The 13,316-nt window shown below is 40.6% G+C and overlaps 2 protein-coding genes across 3 annotated transcripts in view; both read right to left on the bottom strand.

Moving 5' to 3' along the window:
• gch1 (GTP cyclohydrolase 1) overlaps positions 1-1,744 on the bottom strand; it is a 49,320-nt gene extending 47,576 nt beyond the window's left edge. The window contains exon 1 of the mRNA XM_038701528.1: positions 1,227-1,744. Within this exon, the coding sequence (XP_038557456.1) occupies positions 1,227-1,605 (379 nt within the window). The 5' untranslated portion in view covers positions 1,606-1,744. The remainder of the gene's footprint in view (positions 1-1,226) is intronic.
• A 4,796-nt stretch (positions 1,745-6,540) lies between these two features.
• The window catches only part of wdhd1 (WD repeat and HMG-box DNA binding protein 1), a 29,092-nt gene continuing 22,316 nt past the window's right edge, over positions 6,541-13,316 (bottom strand). For both annotated transcript variants that reach the window (XM_038701730.1, XM_038701729.1), the window contains exon 26: positions 6,541-7,012. In XM_038701730.1, the coding sequence (XP_038557658.1) occupies positions 6,818-7,012 (195 nt within the window). In that variant the 3' untranslated portion in view covers positions 6,541-6,817. The remainder of the gene's footprint in view (positions 7,013-13,316) is intronic.

The raw sequence follows: 13,316 nt of genomic DNA on the forward strand, positions 1-13,316 counted from the left end.
CCCTCGTCCAGGTGCTTTTCACCCCCCTCAAACCCCTTCTGGACGTTGGGAGCATCAGGCCGGGTAGGTTTGGTTTGCATGAGGCACAGATACATCTTACAGACAGATCTGCAGCTTTTGAAGAGCTGAAGGGCGGGATTAGTCAGCTGTGATTGGCCGCATCATTGTCATTTTAATTTCAGTGGCTTTCACACCAAGACGCCCGGTAAAACCTGCCTGATCAAATTGGGAAAACGGCAAGCAAAGCACCGTACACGAGGTGGCATGCAGGAAAAGGAAAAGAAATTCTAGTCAGGGTCACAAAGTTTTCAAAAATATAAATGTTGTCAAGCAGAATTTTGGAGAAATGTGTCTAAAGTAACACATAACATTAGGGCTGGTCATTTCTTTATGGATTAATCAGGATATTCCTTCTTCAATTGATCATTTAAGATGTGGAATCTAGAAAATAAAATGCTTCATAAAGCCCAAACTTATGTCTTAACTAATGATTAATGATATTTTTGACATTTTTCTGATTCAATAAAAAATGTTAGCCTTTAAAATGTCAAAAAAAAATAGTTCCCAGAGCTGAAGGTGACGTCTTCAGGTGTCTTGACTGACCAACAGTCCAAATCCCAAAAGATGTTCAATTTACTATCATATACAGAGAAAAGGGAAAAGTCTTCACACTGGGGAAGTTTTTTGCCTTAAAGATTTAAACAATTAATCGATTATCCAAATAGCTGCATTGATTTCTGCATGGCTTAATCGTTTCAGCTGGACAGTGGAGCCATAAAGGACCATAAAAGGATATTTTTGGGTTTGAATATTTCATTTCTAAACACACTACAGCTTCAGCAAAGCTTGAAACAAGCAGAGACACGATATCTGATGTTAGGGTTAGGGATGTCTGTGGAAAGTGGCTAGTGCTTAATACTCAAGTATTACAAATACAATAGGCTACTTGACTGTACTTAAGCACCAGTTATATAAAACATCAATGTACAATGTATCTGTGGACTAAGTACATTCCTTCATGATACAAATGTGAGGTACTTGTACTTTCTTTACATGCCACTTTCTACATCACTACATTTCAGAAGGAAATATTGTACTTTTACTTAAATAACATTTCCAATGCACGACTTTTACTTGTAACAGAGTATTTTGTCAGACCTGCCACCTGTTGATCGCAGGACAAATCCCAACAGCCTCTGAGCGGCTTTGTGGATTTAAAAACTCACCGATAATTTTCTCCTGGTAGCCCTTGGTGAAGAACTGCATGGCGGTGGCAGCCCTCCAGGGGGTTTTGAGGAGCCCCTGCCGCTGCGGGTCCTCCCCGAGCCCCCGCAGGATGGTGGTGTAAGCCGCGGCCAGGGACGGCAGGCTCATCTCGTTGTCCTCCACGCTCCTGGTGCGCTCCTCCCTCCAGCACTCCATCACCGAGGCGGCCGGCCGGTGCGCACCGGACTCCGCGCCCGGAGGCTGGGGGGCGGCGGGGCGCACGGTGCCGCCGGCTGACCGCTTCACCATCGCGTCAAAGTGTCCGTTCAGCACGGAGCCGGTGTCCCCGCTGTCTTTCTTCTCGTTTGAGCCGTACTGTGTCTGTTTGGAGTGATCCATCACTTCTTTTCCTGCCTTCACCTTGTGTTTCCTCTCCACGGAGCACTTGTTGGATCACTTTCTCCTCCCCACACAGTTGGCTTTGAAGGGTCCCTTGCAGGTTTTTTTCTCTGCGCGCTCCTCCAGCAGATTCTGCATCCTTGGACTTTATAACAGCAGGATAATCCAGGGAGAGCTCCTATTGGCGGGTCGGCTCCAGGAGGCGGGGACACCCCCCTCCTTTGGGCTGACAGGGAAACTGAAGATGAGGAGCTGCAGGGAACCACAATCACAATATTCACTCCAAGACCTGTTTGTAATGAGATGTGTTTGCAGACAACTTAATAAAAAGCGAACTATTTTTAAACAAATAAATCTTGTAAACAAAGGTTACATGTCCACTGGAAAAAGCCTAAATCACAGGCACGAAATGAGTACAAAACCAAAAGAAAAATACAAGTTCTTTTAGAAATATCTGTTAAACTCAAGACTTAAAACAGGGGGGCAACAACCAGAGTCCAAGGAATCACTGCACCCAGCCAAGAACAACACATAAAACAGATAAGCTTTAAAGTTTTTCTCATTCGCTTTGGTGCATTTCTCGAATCATCTTTCACATTTGCAAAACAGTAAGTGCATTTCTCGAAGCAGGTAGTACAAACAGCACAACACAGTGGATTACCTGCAAAAGCCCATAACTTGCTCAAAATCCTTAGTCTATCTCTCAAAAGCAAATCTTTATGTCATTAAACTTGTCAGTGTCATCAGAAAAACAAGTCCTTGTGTCTTGTTTATGAACAAGCAAGTCAAAATGTTTAGCCATCTTGTCAATATAACAGTGTACTCTAAGTATTTTCTGATGTACATTTTGGCTAAGATTTCGATGACAATGATTGAAAATGCAGAAGGCTGCACTTTTTTTGTATGGCATATATCACTTTCACCAGTACAAAGTTATACATTGCAGGAGAGAGGACAGGAATCACAGCTCTACTTTTACTGTTCGTACTGTAATTTGTTGACAGAGCATGTCGTTGTAAGAACAAAAGAAAGAGACAGGACTGTTGCCTGTTGTATCACAGATTCTCTTCCACATCACAACAGATATCTTCATCAATTCAGGACACATTTACAAAATAATTGTAATAGACATGTATAGAATGTCTAACTATATATATATATGGAAGCCCTAATCAAATATTTTTTACTCATCATTTTCTCGTGATTTCAAGATAACCATAATGGTAATTATAGTGTGATTTGTTGTATCATTGGTTGGCTCACTAGGTAGAGCATAGGACTCGTCGGTTTAAGGTTGTGTGCTCAATTCTCACTGAAGACTAAATTTTTCTTTTTTATGTTTTTCATAATCCTCTTCAACAAAGTTCTTATGAAAAGACTGTTTCACATGCTCACATTACTGTAAAGCACGCGCTGGACTCTGTGCGTTCTTGGTCCACATCCATCAAACTACGGACTTTTCATTTCCCCATCATTCCCAGGCAAAGGAAATTCCTTCTCATTCAGGGGAATCCATGTAACGTTACACATTTCCTGACGGCTTTCGGAACCTTTGAAATAGCCGTTGGGAAATGTGTGATTGGATTCCCCCCAATCTCTTCATAAAAATTTAGCTGAAGAGGATAATACACACAAAAGAAGAAAAAGAAAGTCAACAAGAACATGAATCAAACTGAGCCCTGTGCTCTACCAACTGAACTAACCAGTGACACTGGTAATTGCACCTGCCAGCCCCTGTATTCAGCTATGGTTTGTTATCTCGTGATCACGAGAAAATTAATTATCCCGTTCTCAGGGGGAAAACAATATTCATTATATATATATATATATATATATATATATATACACACACACACATACATACACACTCACCTAAAGGATTATTAGGAACACCTGTTCAATTTCTCATTAATACAATTATCTAATCAACCAATCACATGGCAGTTGCTTCAATGCATTTAGGGGTGTGGTCCTGGTCAAGACAATCTCCTGAACTCCAAACTGAATGTCAGAATGGGAAAGATTTAATGTGATTTAAGCAATTTTGAGCGTGGCACTGTTGTTGGTGCCAGACGGGCCGGTCTGAGTATTTCACAATCTGCTCAGTTACTGGGATTTTCACGCACAACCATTTCTAGGGTTTACAAAGAATGGTGTGAAAAGGGAAAAACATCCAGTATGCGGCAGTCCTGTGGGCGAAAATGCCTTGTTGATGCTAGAGGTCAGAGGAGAATGGGCCGACCGATTCAAGCTGATAGAAGAGCAACTTTGACTGAAACAACCACTCGTTACAACCGAGGTATGCAGCAAAGCATTTGTGAAGCCACAACACGCACAACCTTGAGGCGGACGGGCTACAACAGCAGAAGACCCCACCGGGTACCACTCATCTCCACTACAAATAGGAAAAAGAGGCTACAATTTGCAAGAGCTCACCAAAATTGGACAGTTGAAGACTGGAAAAATGTCGCCTGGTCTGATGAGTCTCGATTTCTGTTGAGACATTCAGATGGTAGAGTCAGAATTTGGCGTAAACAGAATGAGAACATGGATCCATCATGCCTTGTTACCACTGTGCAGGCTGCTGGTGGTGGTGTAATGGTGTGGGGGATGTTTTCTTGGCACACTTTAGGCCCCTTAGTGCCAATTGGGCATCGTTTAAATGCCACGGCCTACCTGAGCATTGTTTCTGACCATGTCCATCCCTTTATGGCCACCATGTACCCATCCTCTGATGGCTACTTCCAGCAGGATAATGCACCATGTCACAAAGCTCCAATCATTTCAAATTGGTTTCTTGAACATGACAATGAGTTCACTGTACTAAAATGGCCCCCGCAGTCACCAGATCTCAACTGGAGCTTCGTGCCCTGGATGTGCATCCCACAAATCTCCATCAACTGCAAGATGCTATCCATCAATATGGGCCAACATTTCTAAAGAATGCTTTCAGCACCTTGTTGAATCAATGCCACGTAGAATTAAGGCAGTTCTGAAGGCGAAAGGGGGTCAAACACAGTATTAGTATGGTGTTCCTAATAATCCTTTAGGTGAGTGTTTATTACTGCTCACTGTGTATTGTTACCGTTTACTGGTATTGAGTATTGGTCTGAGTGTTGCTATTGTGATGTTGTTGTTGTCTATTCTTACTTTGTTTATGGTCCTTAAGAAACAACATTTTGTTTAGCTACAGTATATACTTGTTGGCAAAGGATATGAATAAAGTATTTTAACTTTGATTTTTGATAACGTGTTCAACCATTTTGCATGTAGTGACAAATGCAATGAACTTGTGCCTAGATGTTTTGGGGGGTAAGATTGTTCAACAGAGACTGGTATAATTCATTGTGATCAGCATGACATAAGCAATTGATAATGTAGGAAACAGCAGACAATTGTACATAATCATTTGCATCAGTGTGTCAAGTCATTTGCAATTTGTTCAAAACAATGAGAAAGTGCTTTTATGATGTGCACAAGTGATGAGAAGATGTGGAGATGTGGAGGTTGCACAATTAGTTTTGAGAATTTCAATTCTGATGTGAGAAATGCACCAAAGTGACTGAGGAAAAACTGTAATAGATGCTGTCTTTTGAACAGAGGCTAGCTGCTAAGCTAAGCTAAACTGGCTGCTGGCTCCAGCTTTATATTTACTCTGACCAGAGATATGGTTTCAATCCTCTCAAGAAAGCGAATACATGCATTTCTCAAAATATCTATTCCTTAAAACTCACTGTTAAGAAATATGCCACAGCGGTGGATCTCAACATTTATGGCTGGTGACCCCTTAAAATAAGACCACCTACCTTTCCAGATGTTCCCTTTAAGGATTTTCAAAAACAAAACTTTATATAAAATATATATAGCACTTTTTATACAAAAAGATGTTTAAAAAAGGGGGCATAAAAAAGACAGATTCAAGAAAAAGAAAGCACAAGCAGGTGAGTTTTTTTTAACAGTACAAGCACAGTGGACAATTTTAAAGGATCCATCTGGTGATATTCTGTATTTCTTATTGTCAACAAATCCCATGACAAACCAAAAACAAACAATGAACTGATCCTCCTACCAAGTCTGTGTTTCCTCTGTGCCACAGAGCTCAGCTGTCGTCCAAAAAAAACTATTAAAAACACATTTATTGAACTTTTAAAATGTAATGCCTTATTTAAAAACTATATTATATATGCACTACCCCAAAAATTCCAAGTAGCCCATGAAATAAGAAATAGCATCCCATCATTAAACAGCATCGTAGGATGCAAGAGGATGAAAGCAGCACAGTGTTTCCTCTGGCTGACGGGTCTCCAGCAGAGCAGGTAACAGGTGAACTACTCGGGGTGACGACAACCGCGGTGTTCTGTCAGAACAGGCAATGACAGTAAACTCAACTAATGGGGAGTAAAGAAAGGATAAATTAGTTTAAATAACATGTAATTTGTAACAGTTATAACCACCTGGTCATCTTTGCTTGAGCTGAACAAAAAAATTTGGGCTTTTAGGGAGGGGCAGGAGACACCACTATAAAAGGAAAGGGATGCGCTGGATTTAAAACACGAGAGCATCATTGCAAAACAGAATGTGGCACAACAATCATTTTATCTCTATAATCTTGTTTCCATAAATCGCAGAGAGCCAAAATCGTAATTGAAAATACTATTCGATTTGAATTGCGCAGCCCTGCCATAAACACACACTCTGGCAGCAGGACGGTGTGGGATTGAGTCAAAATAAACTACACAGATCCCCAACAACTGTTGTTTGAGTAGCATCTGTTAAACACTTCAGTGAGCAGCTGTAATAAATAAGCCTTTTATATATATATAAAAAAAAGGATATTTGTGAACTGTTTTAAAAAAAAAACACCAGCTTTATCCTTATTTAAGAGCCTGTCAATTCTCCCTTTCGATGCCACAAAAAGGAAACTGAAGACCAAAATGTGAACTAACATGTACATTTATTAAATTCTTAAAATACAGATTTTTTTTTTTGTTTTTTCCATCCACCACCCATCATGGACATTATTGATGAATGTCTCTGATCCGTCGTTAACTTTCAAGGAATTTAAGGGCTTTAAATGTTCTGATTAAGTGCCTCAAAATCACAGAGAACACATTCATCAACACAGATTCAACATGTGTGAAGGACAAAATAGGTTTCACACATGAATCTGAACAAAAACCATCAGCAGCAAAACAAAAAACTACTAAAATGTTTAGTTTTTGTTAAAAGCAAATGCTGAAAGCTTAGAGGAGGGATCCAAAGATTTCTTCTTCTTGGCACTATTTTCATCTGCTTCCGCTTGTCCGTTTTCATTCTCCGCACCTCCTCCTCCTACTCCTTCTGCTCTTTTCCTCTTCTTCAGATCTGCTGCGTCTCCAGTTTGGCCTTTTGCTCTTTCCGTCCACGACTGAACGACACAATAAAAAGGGACACGAGATGCACATGTTAATTACCGAACAGGACAAAACGAAATTGCATTGTTCTTCAGTGTCTATCCAGGCTCCAAACACCTACATGATGATGACTGAACAATCACGGACACTCAGGCGTGCAGTTTGAAATTGCACCCTGTCATGTATAATCACTATTGACAGGCTGCATCTCTTTGGCCTGCTGCCTCTTTTCCTCCTCGTGCTTTCATTTATTTATTTATTTATTTAGAGACAAAAGAGAGCGCTTTCCTGGATGTAATGGAGCCAGGATGAATCATCAGGCCTTGTGAGTGAACATGCCACACACACAAACACACACTCTTCACCTCCAGCGCCCGATAAAGCACCGCCATTAACCCCATGCATATTCAAACACACACACACACACCACCATTACAGAGCTGGTAGATGGTACAAGTTGTGACGTCTCGCTGTTCAATTGTCATTTTATTGTATTTAGACTAGAATAATGTAATTAGTAACAACTCGCTCACAACCGCAGGGTCAAACATTAACAAGGTTTCAGGCTAAGCGTGCCCCTGCGGGGTCGTTTAAAAACCTGTTCGCAGCTGAAATTCACTTTAAACTGCAATTCAAAGCTTCAGCCGTTATTGAATTTCATCTGAATAATCAAAATAAATAGCAAGAGGGTGCGTTGGCGTGAGCGCGTTGCTACAGGTAGCGATTAGAAGATCGAAATAAATCCGGAAGTCCACTTTGAAGGATTAGACGCCGGTCAAGATTAGTGATGAAAGGATTGCTCAATTGATTCGGTGATGGACAGAAAATGTGTCAAAGGTTGTGAGCTACCTTCTCAAGTGTGAGGGTTTCCTCCCGCCGTCCAAAGACATGCGGACTAGGTTAATTGGTGACCCTAAATGTGAGTGGTTGTTCGTCTATGTGTGGCCCTGCGATGGACTGGCGACCTGTCCAGGGTGTACCCCGCCTTTCGCCCGATGTCAGCTGGGATTGGCTCCAGCCTCCTGTACGCAGGATAAGCGGTTGACGATGGATGGATGGATTTAAGGGTACTAAAATAAAAAAGGTACTCTGTGGAGTTTTACACAGAGTACAGTTTATATCGTGTCTATATGCAGGTCACATCCTGCCAGTGGTTTCACGCTATTCCACCGAGCAACAGTTGGTGCCAAGAAGCGGCACAATGAGCCGACAAAGGCAACGAAGGCAAGATTTTAAATATTCAAAACAATAGGCACGTTCGAGATGACTGCGGCTGACTTTCGCCGACTTGATGGTCTAACGTGAGCTGCAGACGACTGCTGGGGCGTCAAGTCGCACACGTCGTACCTGCGTGAGCTTACTGTGAGCTGAGATCAACGACTGGTCTCGCGGCATTTGCAAAGAAAAATGCCACAGCCGACTTGCTCTCTCGAGGTTTTAATGTCATGCGACATGGTGACGTTTTGCAGCGCCGGCAAAAGTCGGACACAATTTCTAACCAGCATGCCTTATTTTAAGACCAGCATGCATCACGTTAAGTCAGCGCTGCGTAGAGCCGCATGAAGTCAAACGCACGTACCGACTTCGCAAATGTCTTCTGATGAAGGAAATGTTTGAACGCCTTTGTTAGACTTAAAGGATAGAAGGAAACAAAACTTGTCTGTTTACAAGAAAACTCCACAGGACACCTGGTCAGTGGCATGTTCCCTATTTTCTTTACAAACTACAATAATAGAATTAAATTGATAAAAAGATCCCTTCCACCCAAAAATGTTTTTTTTTTCTTATGTTTATGTCACCTAAAATGTCAGACATGGACTTTACTGACTTGTATCTGTGCAAAGTTCATCACCACAGAGGTGTTTTCACATTCTCCTTCAGTAAACCGGACCCTGGAGCTTCCTTCCAGCATCTACTATGTACTAACAATATGACAATGTGAACGCACGGTAATATTGTAGCAGGTCTGTGCTTCACAACAATTTTCTATTTTCTACACACTTTAAATAAATGTGTCTTGAGGGAAATTTAAAAAAGGGGTAAAAACAATAAACACAATTGATTATTAGTAACAATTACTAGTTGTAACCCTAGTGAGGGACAGTTCACTGGCAGACGATGTTGCACTGCTCATCTCTGCTGCACCATCGCTGGCGTCTCACTGAATGAGGAGGCTGTGTTGTTTATGATGTAGAGCTGCAGCCAGTCGCTTTTAACAGTGTTAATATTTTCTCTTCACTGTGCAGAAAACTTAAGTTAGGTTTTCAAGGTTTCCAGCGTTTGCCGGAACCATGTTCAGAAAATGCCACTGAAATGTCTCAATATTTATCAGTTATTTATTTGTCAAATACATTAAGTCTAATTGCAACAGTTTTTTAACGCCGAAAAAGAAGTGTTCGTACTGAGAGATCGTACTAGTGTCTGTGAAGCCAAAGAAATGCCCTCTAGTTTGTAAAATGTGTAGGTTCAGTCTGAAGTTTAAATTTCTTCAAACTGCTCTTCTGTTGTGCCGTTTGCTGAGGACTTGACCGTCTCTCGACTTTTGAAGGAGTTCTGACGCAAAAACTGTGATGGAAAATCTTTAAAGAAATGTAAATCGTGCAGGAATTGTCCTTTAAAATATCTGAAAGCGGCGTCATCGCAGTGATTCCCCTGCAGACTGACCAGCTCTCCCTCTCTCTCAGTATTATCATAACATCAATACTTTGTGCCCTCGCTGCCAAAACACACTCAACAGGTTTCCCAGGCAACAGGCGTCGCTCCCTCCCCCTCCGGTTTACATCCACTTCCTCTTTTCTTTCTTTCTGTCGAGTGTCATCCAGCTTTCGGCTGAGAGTCTTGATGCATGCGGGGTCAGGACCAGGTTACTATAGAGACCGACACTATATATATTAACACTCCGGTAGATCAAAGGATCAGGTCTATTATTACTGACCACAGCGTTTAAAAATCGGGATATTTTTATGAATATCATGTGGTTCTGGAGGTAGAGGTGCAGCACCTCCTATTATCAGGATTATTGTATAAATGTTTAAACCCGATTTTGTGATTTTACCCCTTTATTTTACTTCTACTTAAGTGCAGTGTTTGTGGCAGAAAAGAGGTTTTCAAAAGCTGCGTCTCGTAACAGGCAAGTGCCCATTTTAGCAAAAAGTTTAACTTACCTTTGCTACCATCGACGTAAGGTAACGCAGTACGGTTCCATTTTTACATCACTGCCGCCGTGCATTGGTCACTCGCAGGCCATTTGTAAAACATTTTATTAGCGATTCGCTCTAAAAGGTCGCCCTTCTCTGTGTAGATGCTGTGGCTTCTTTGACGTACAGTATTCTGGTGTTGCTTTCTGTTGTACTGTTACGGTAAAACATTCTAAATTTGGTGTAAATTATTGATAGTAAATGTTAAGTACAAATGATCCGGGCGCAGCATTAAGGGTGTGCCATGATTAAATGGAATGAGTTTCTCTCAGCACCCACAACTCTGATTTGTTTCTTTGCGGACATTTTTGTTTCATCTTTCTTCTTTATTTTTCTTTAAAGTTTAAATATAGTTAAAAATCCGCCGTGTGCCGGTTAGTGGACAGCCAGTAACAATGTCCAGACCATTAGCGATGCACCAAAATGAAAAATCTTGGCCGAAGCCAAAACTGTATATAATGAAAAGAATTTGCCGAACACCTGGTACATTCACATTTCTTCTCGTTTATTTTGCCTTATTATTATTATTTTTTTTACCACTACATAAATTAAATAGTCAAAATGTGCTTTTTCCCCAGTGTTCCCCACAGGATTTGGAGAGACTATTGTGTGTGGGTCCATACTTTTAATGGACACATGTAATTTGTTTTATACTTTCTGTGATTATAACCCAATTAATCTTATTTCCATCCTGTAAAGACGCCTTATTTTAAAAACCGGACTTAGTCATGTGTATCCTCCTCGCGCTAAATTGATCAAGTCCGACCCAGTTTGATGAATAATGTTGTATGTGGTTCTTGTATCGCGTAACATGAGAACTTCACAGCCTCTCTTCAGGTAGGACTCTCGTACTGCAACGCTTGTCTTTGTAAAGACTGACAGGATAAAGTCGCTAACCTGCCTGTCAGCTCGCTCTGGTCCGTTTCAGTGGATTTACCGTAAAGGCTTGAATAGGTGTGCACTCCAAGTGTAGGTGGCAGCTAGCTTAATCGCCTTCTCAAAGCTGTTCAGACCGTTCGTTGCCTTTTCTAAGAAGTCAGCCACAGATTGAGTGGACGTGCTAACAGACAATTCAGCAGAATGTGTCATCATAATTGTTCGGTAAAATTTAATCGGCCTTTTGACTTATTAGGTCGAACACAGAAAGTGCTTTTTTTTTTTGCTATTTTAGGACGATTAATTTCGGTGGCCGAACTTTCGGTGCTTCCCTACAAACCATTCATTAAGAGGTCGAGTGGTCTTCAGGCTCGTTAGTGCAGTTACACAGTTTCTGGAATGAGGTTTATAAAAATGGTACAATGTGCGAGAAACCGGGCTGTTAGCGGACTAATTGGTTAACATAGAAATTTATAGGCCATCTTTTTTTTTATGGCCGTTTTTATGAGAAATTAGGCGTTTGTCAGTCAGGACGTTTACATGGATACTATAAACGAGATTGCACAGGAAATCTAATACACACACACACACACACACGTAATCTTGTTACAGCCTGCTGTTTTGCAGTCACAGCAACATTTCCCCTGTCTGAAGTCTTCGTCAGGCGCAAGCAAACATGTAAAAAGAAGAATCAGATTAGAAACCCAGTTACACACAGTTTCAGTACACGGCTGAGAAATCAGCTTCTCCAGCAGAAACCCAGCTGGGAAAAGAAATCAGGTTACTGCAGAGAGACGACTGGGTAACAACTTTATTTTAAACAAACCTATTTAGCATTTTTTTTGCTTAATCACAGTGTCATAAACCATTTATTAAGTGTTAATTACTTTGTCAACAACTCCATAACTGATGTGTGCACAAAAAATTAATTCTTGATAATACAGTGGCTGCAATCTTTTCTAATGATATACGACTACACACATGAACAAATCCTTTACGGTCTCATGAAAACCCTCTATTATCTTTTTAATGAATAAATACATATTATATAAGATCATAAATGTAGGCTGCCTCCCTCCCCTCTCTCTCTCTCTCTCTCTCTCTCACCCCAACCGGTCGAGGCAGATGGCCGCCCACCCTGAGCCATGGTTCTGCTCGAGGTTTCTGCCTCTTAAAGGAAGTTTTTCCTTGCCTCTGTCGCCTAGTGCTGCTCTTGGTGGGAACTGTTGGGCTTCTGTAAATATCATCACAGAGTACGGTCTAGACCTGCTCTTTTATGAAAAGCGCTGTGAGATAACTGTTGTTGTGATTTGGCGCTATATAAATAAAATTGAATTGAATTGAATTGAATAAATATTATGTTACCGAGCATTTGTTATGTGTTTAGACACCAGCAACAGATGCTTCATTTGAGGAGTCATAGTTAAACATTACATTAACACTTAAAAGGTCCTTTTTAAAACCAAATTATGTTACTGATTTATTTATTACTGATTATATACTGCTTATAAAGGCTAAATAGGGAGTTAAAGTTTTATCATCAAGACTAAGCAGGTTACTTGAGTGCATTTAAACACGCTGAACAGAAATTAACTGCATTTACATTTGGTCTTAATGCTTTGATGAGTAAAACATTTTAAGAGATATTTACTCTTTATGTTATACTTTATGCAGCATTTAACTGCTGAGGGACACCGATGAAACAATTTGACAGATTTTTAAATGAACTGGATACCTTGACAGGTTTTAAATGTTTAAACTGCTACCGTTTTCTCATGGTATCTTCATATCTGATTACTGAGGCTAAGTAATGTATACAAAATATAGTACCGTAAATGATGAAAGCGATTTAAGAAAGTTTGACCCAAAGATCTGTGTGCGGAGTGTCTTCAGGTTGCACATAGAGGAAGGGGTTAATGGATCTGCAGCTGATAATCACCGCTGTCTTACAGACTAATTGATGGGTTTCACTGGCCAATTACATTCAAAGCAGAATGAAATGAATACAGCTCAGTGTATACACCTACATCCCTTCTGAGGGGGAAGATGAAGGTGGTGTGACATCATGTGCAAATATTTTACTATTTTAATTTAGAGTTTTTTGGTAAATTTGTGTTTTTCTGGCTGAAAAAAAAAAATATAATCAGCTGAAAAGCGCAAATGTGTCATAATCCATGACAACAGTACATTTTTAACAAAAGCCTCACTCTTTTTCTTTATAGCCACTTTCCTTTTTCCTGTAAAA

Source organism: Micropterus salmoides, unplaced genomic scaffold, assembly GCF_014851395.1.
Source record: "Micropterus salmoides isolate LMB-PRFRI ecotype aquatic unplaced genomic scaffold, ASM1485139v1 Ms_hic_scaffold_6, whole genome shotgun sequence".
Classification (NCBI taxonomy): domain Eukaryota; kingdom Metazoa; phylum Chordata; class Actinopteri; order Centrarchiformes; family Centrarchidae; genus Micropterus; species Micropterus salmoides.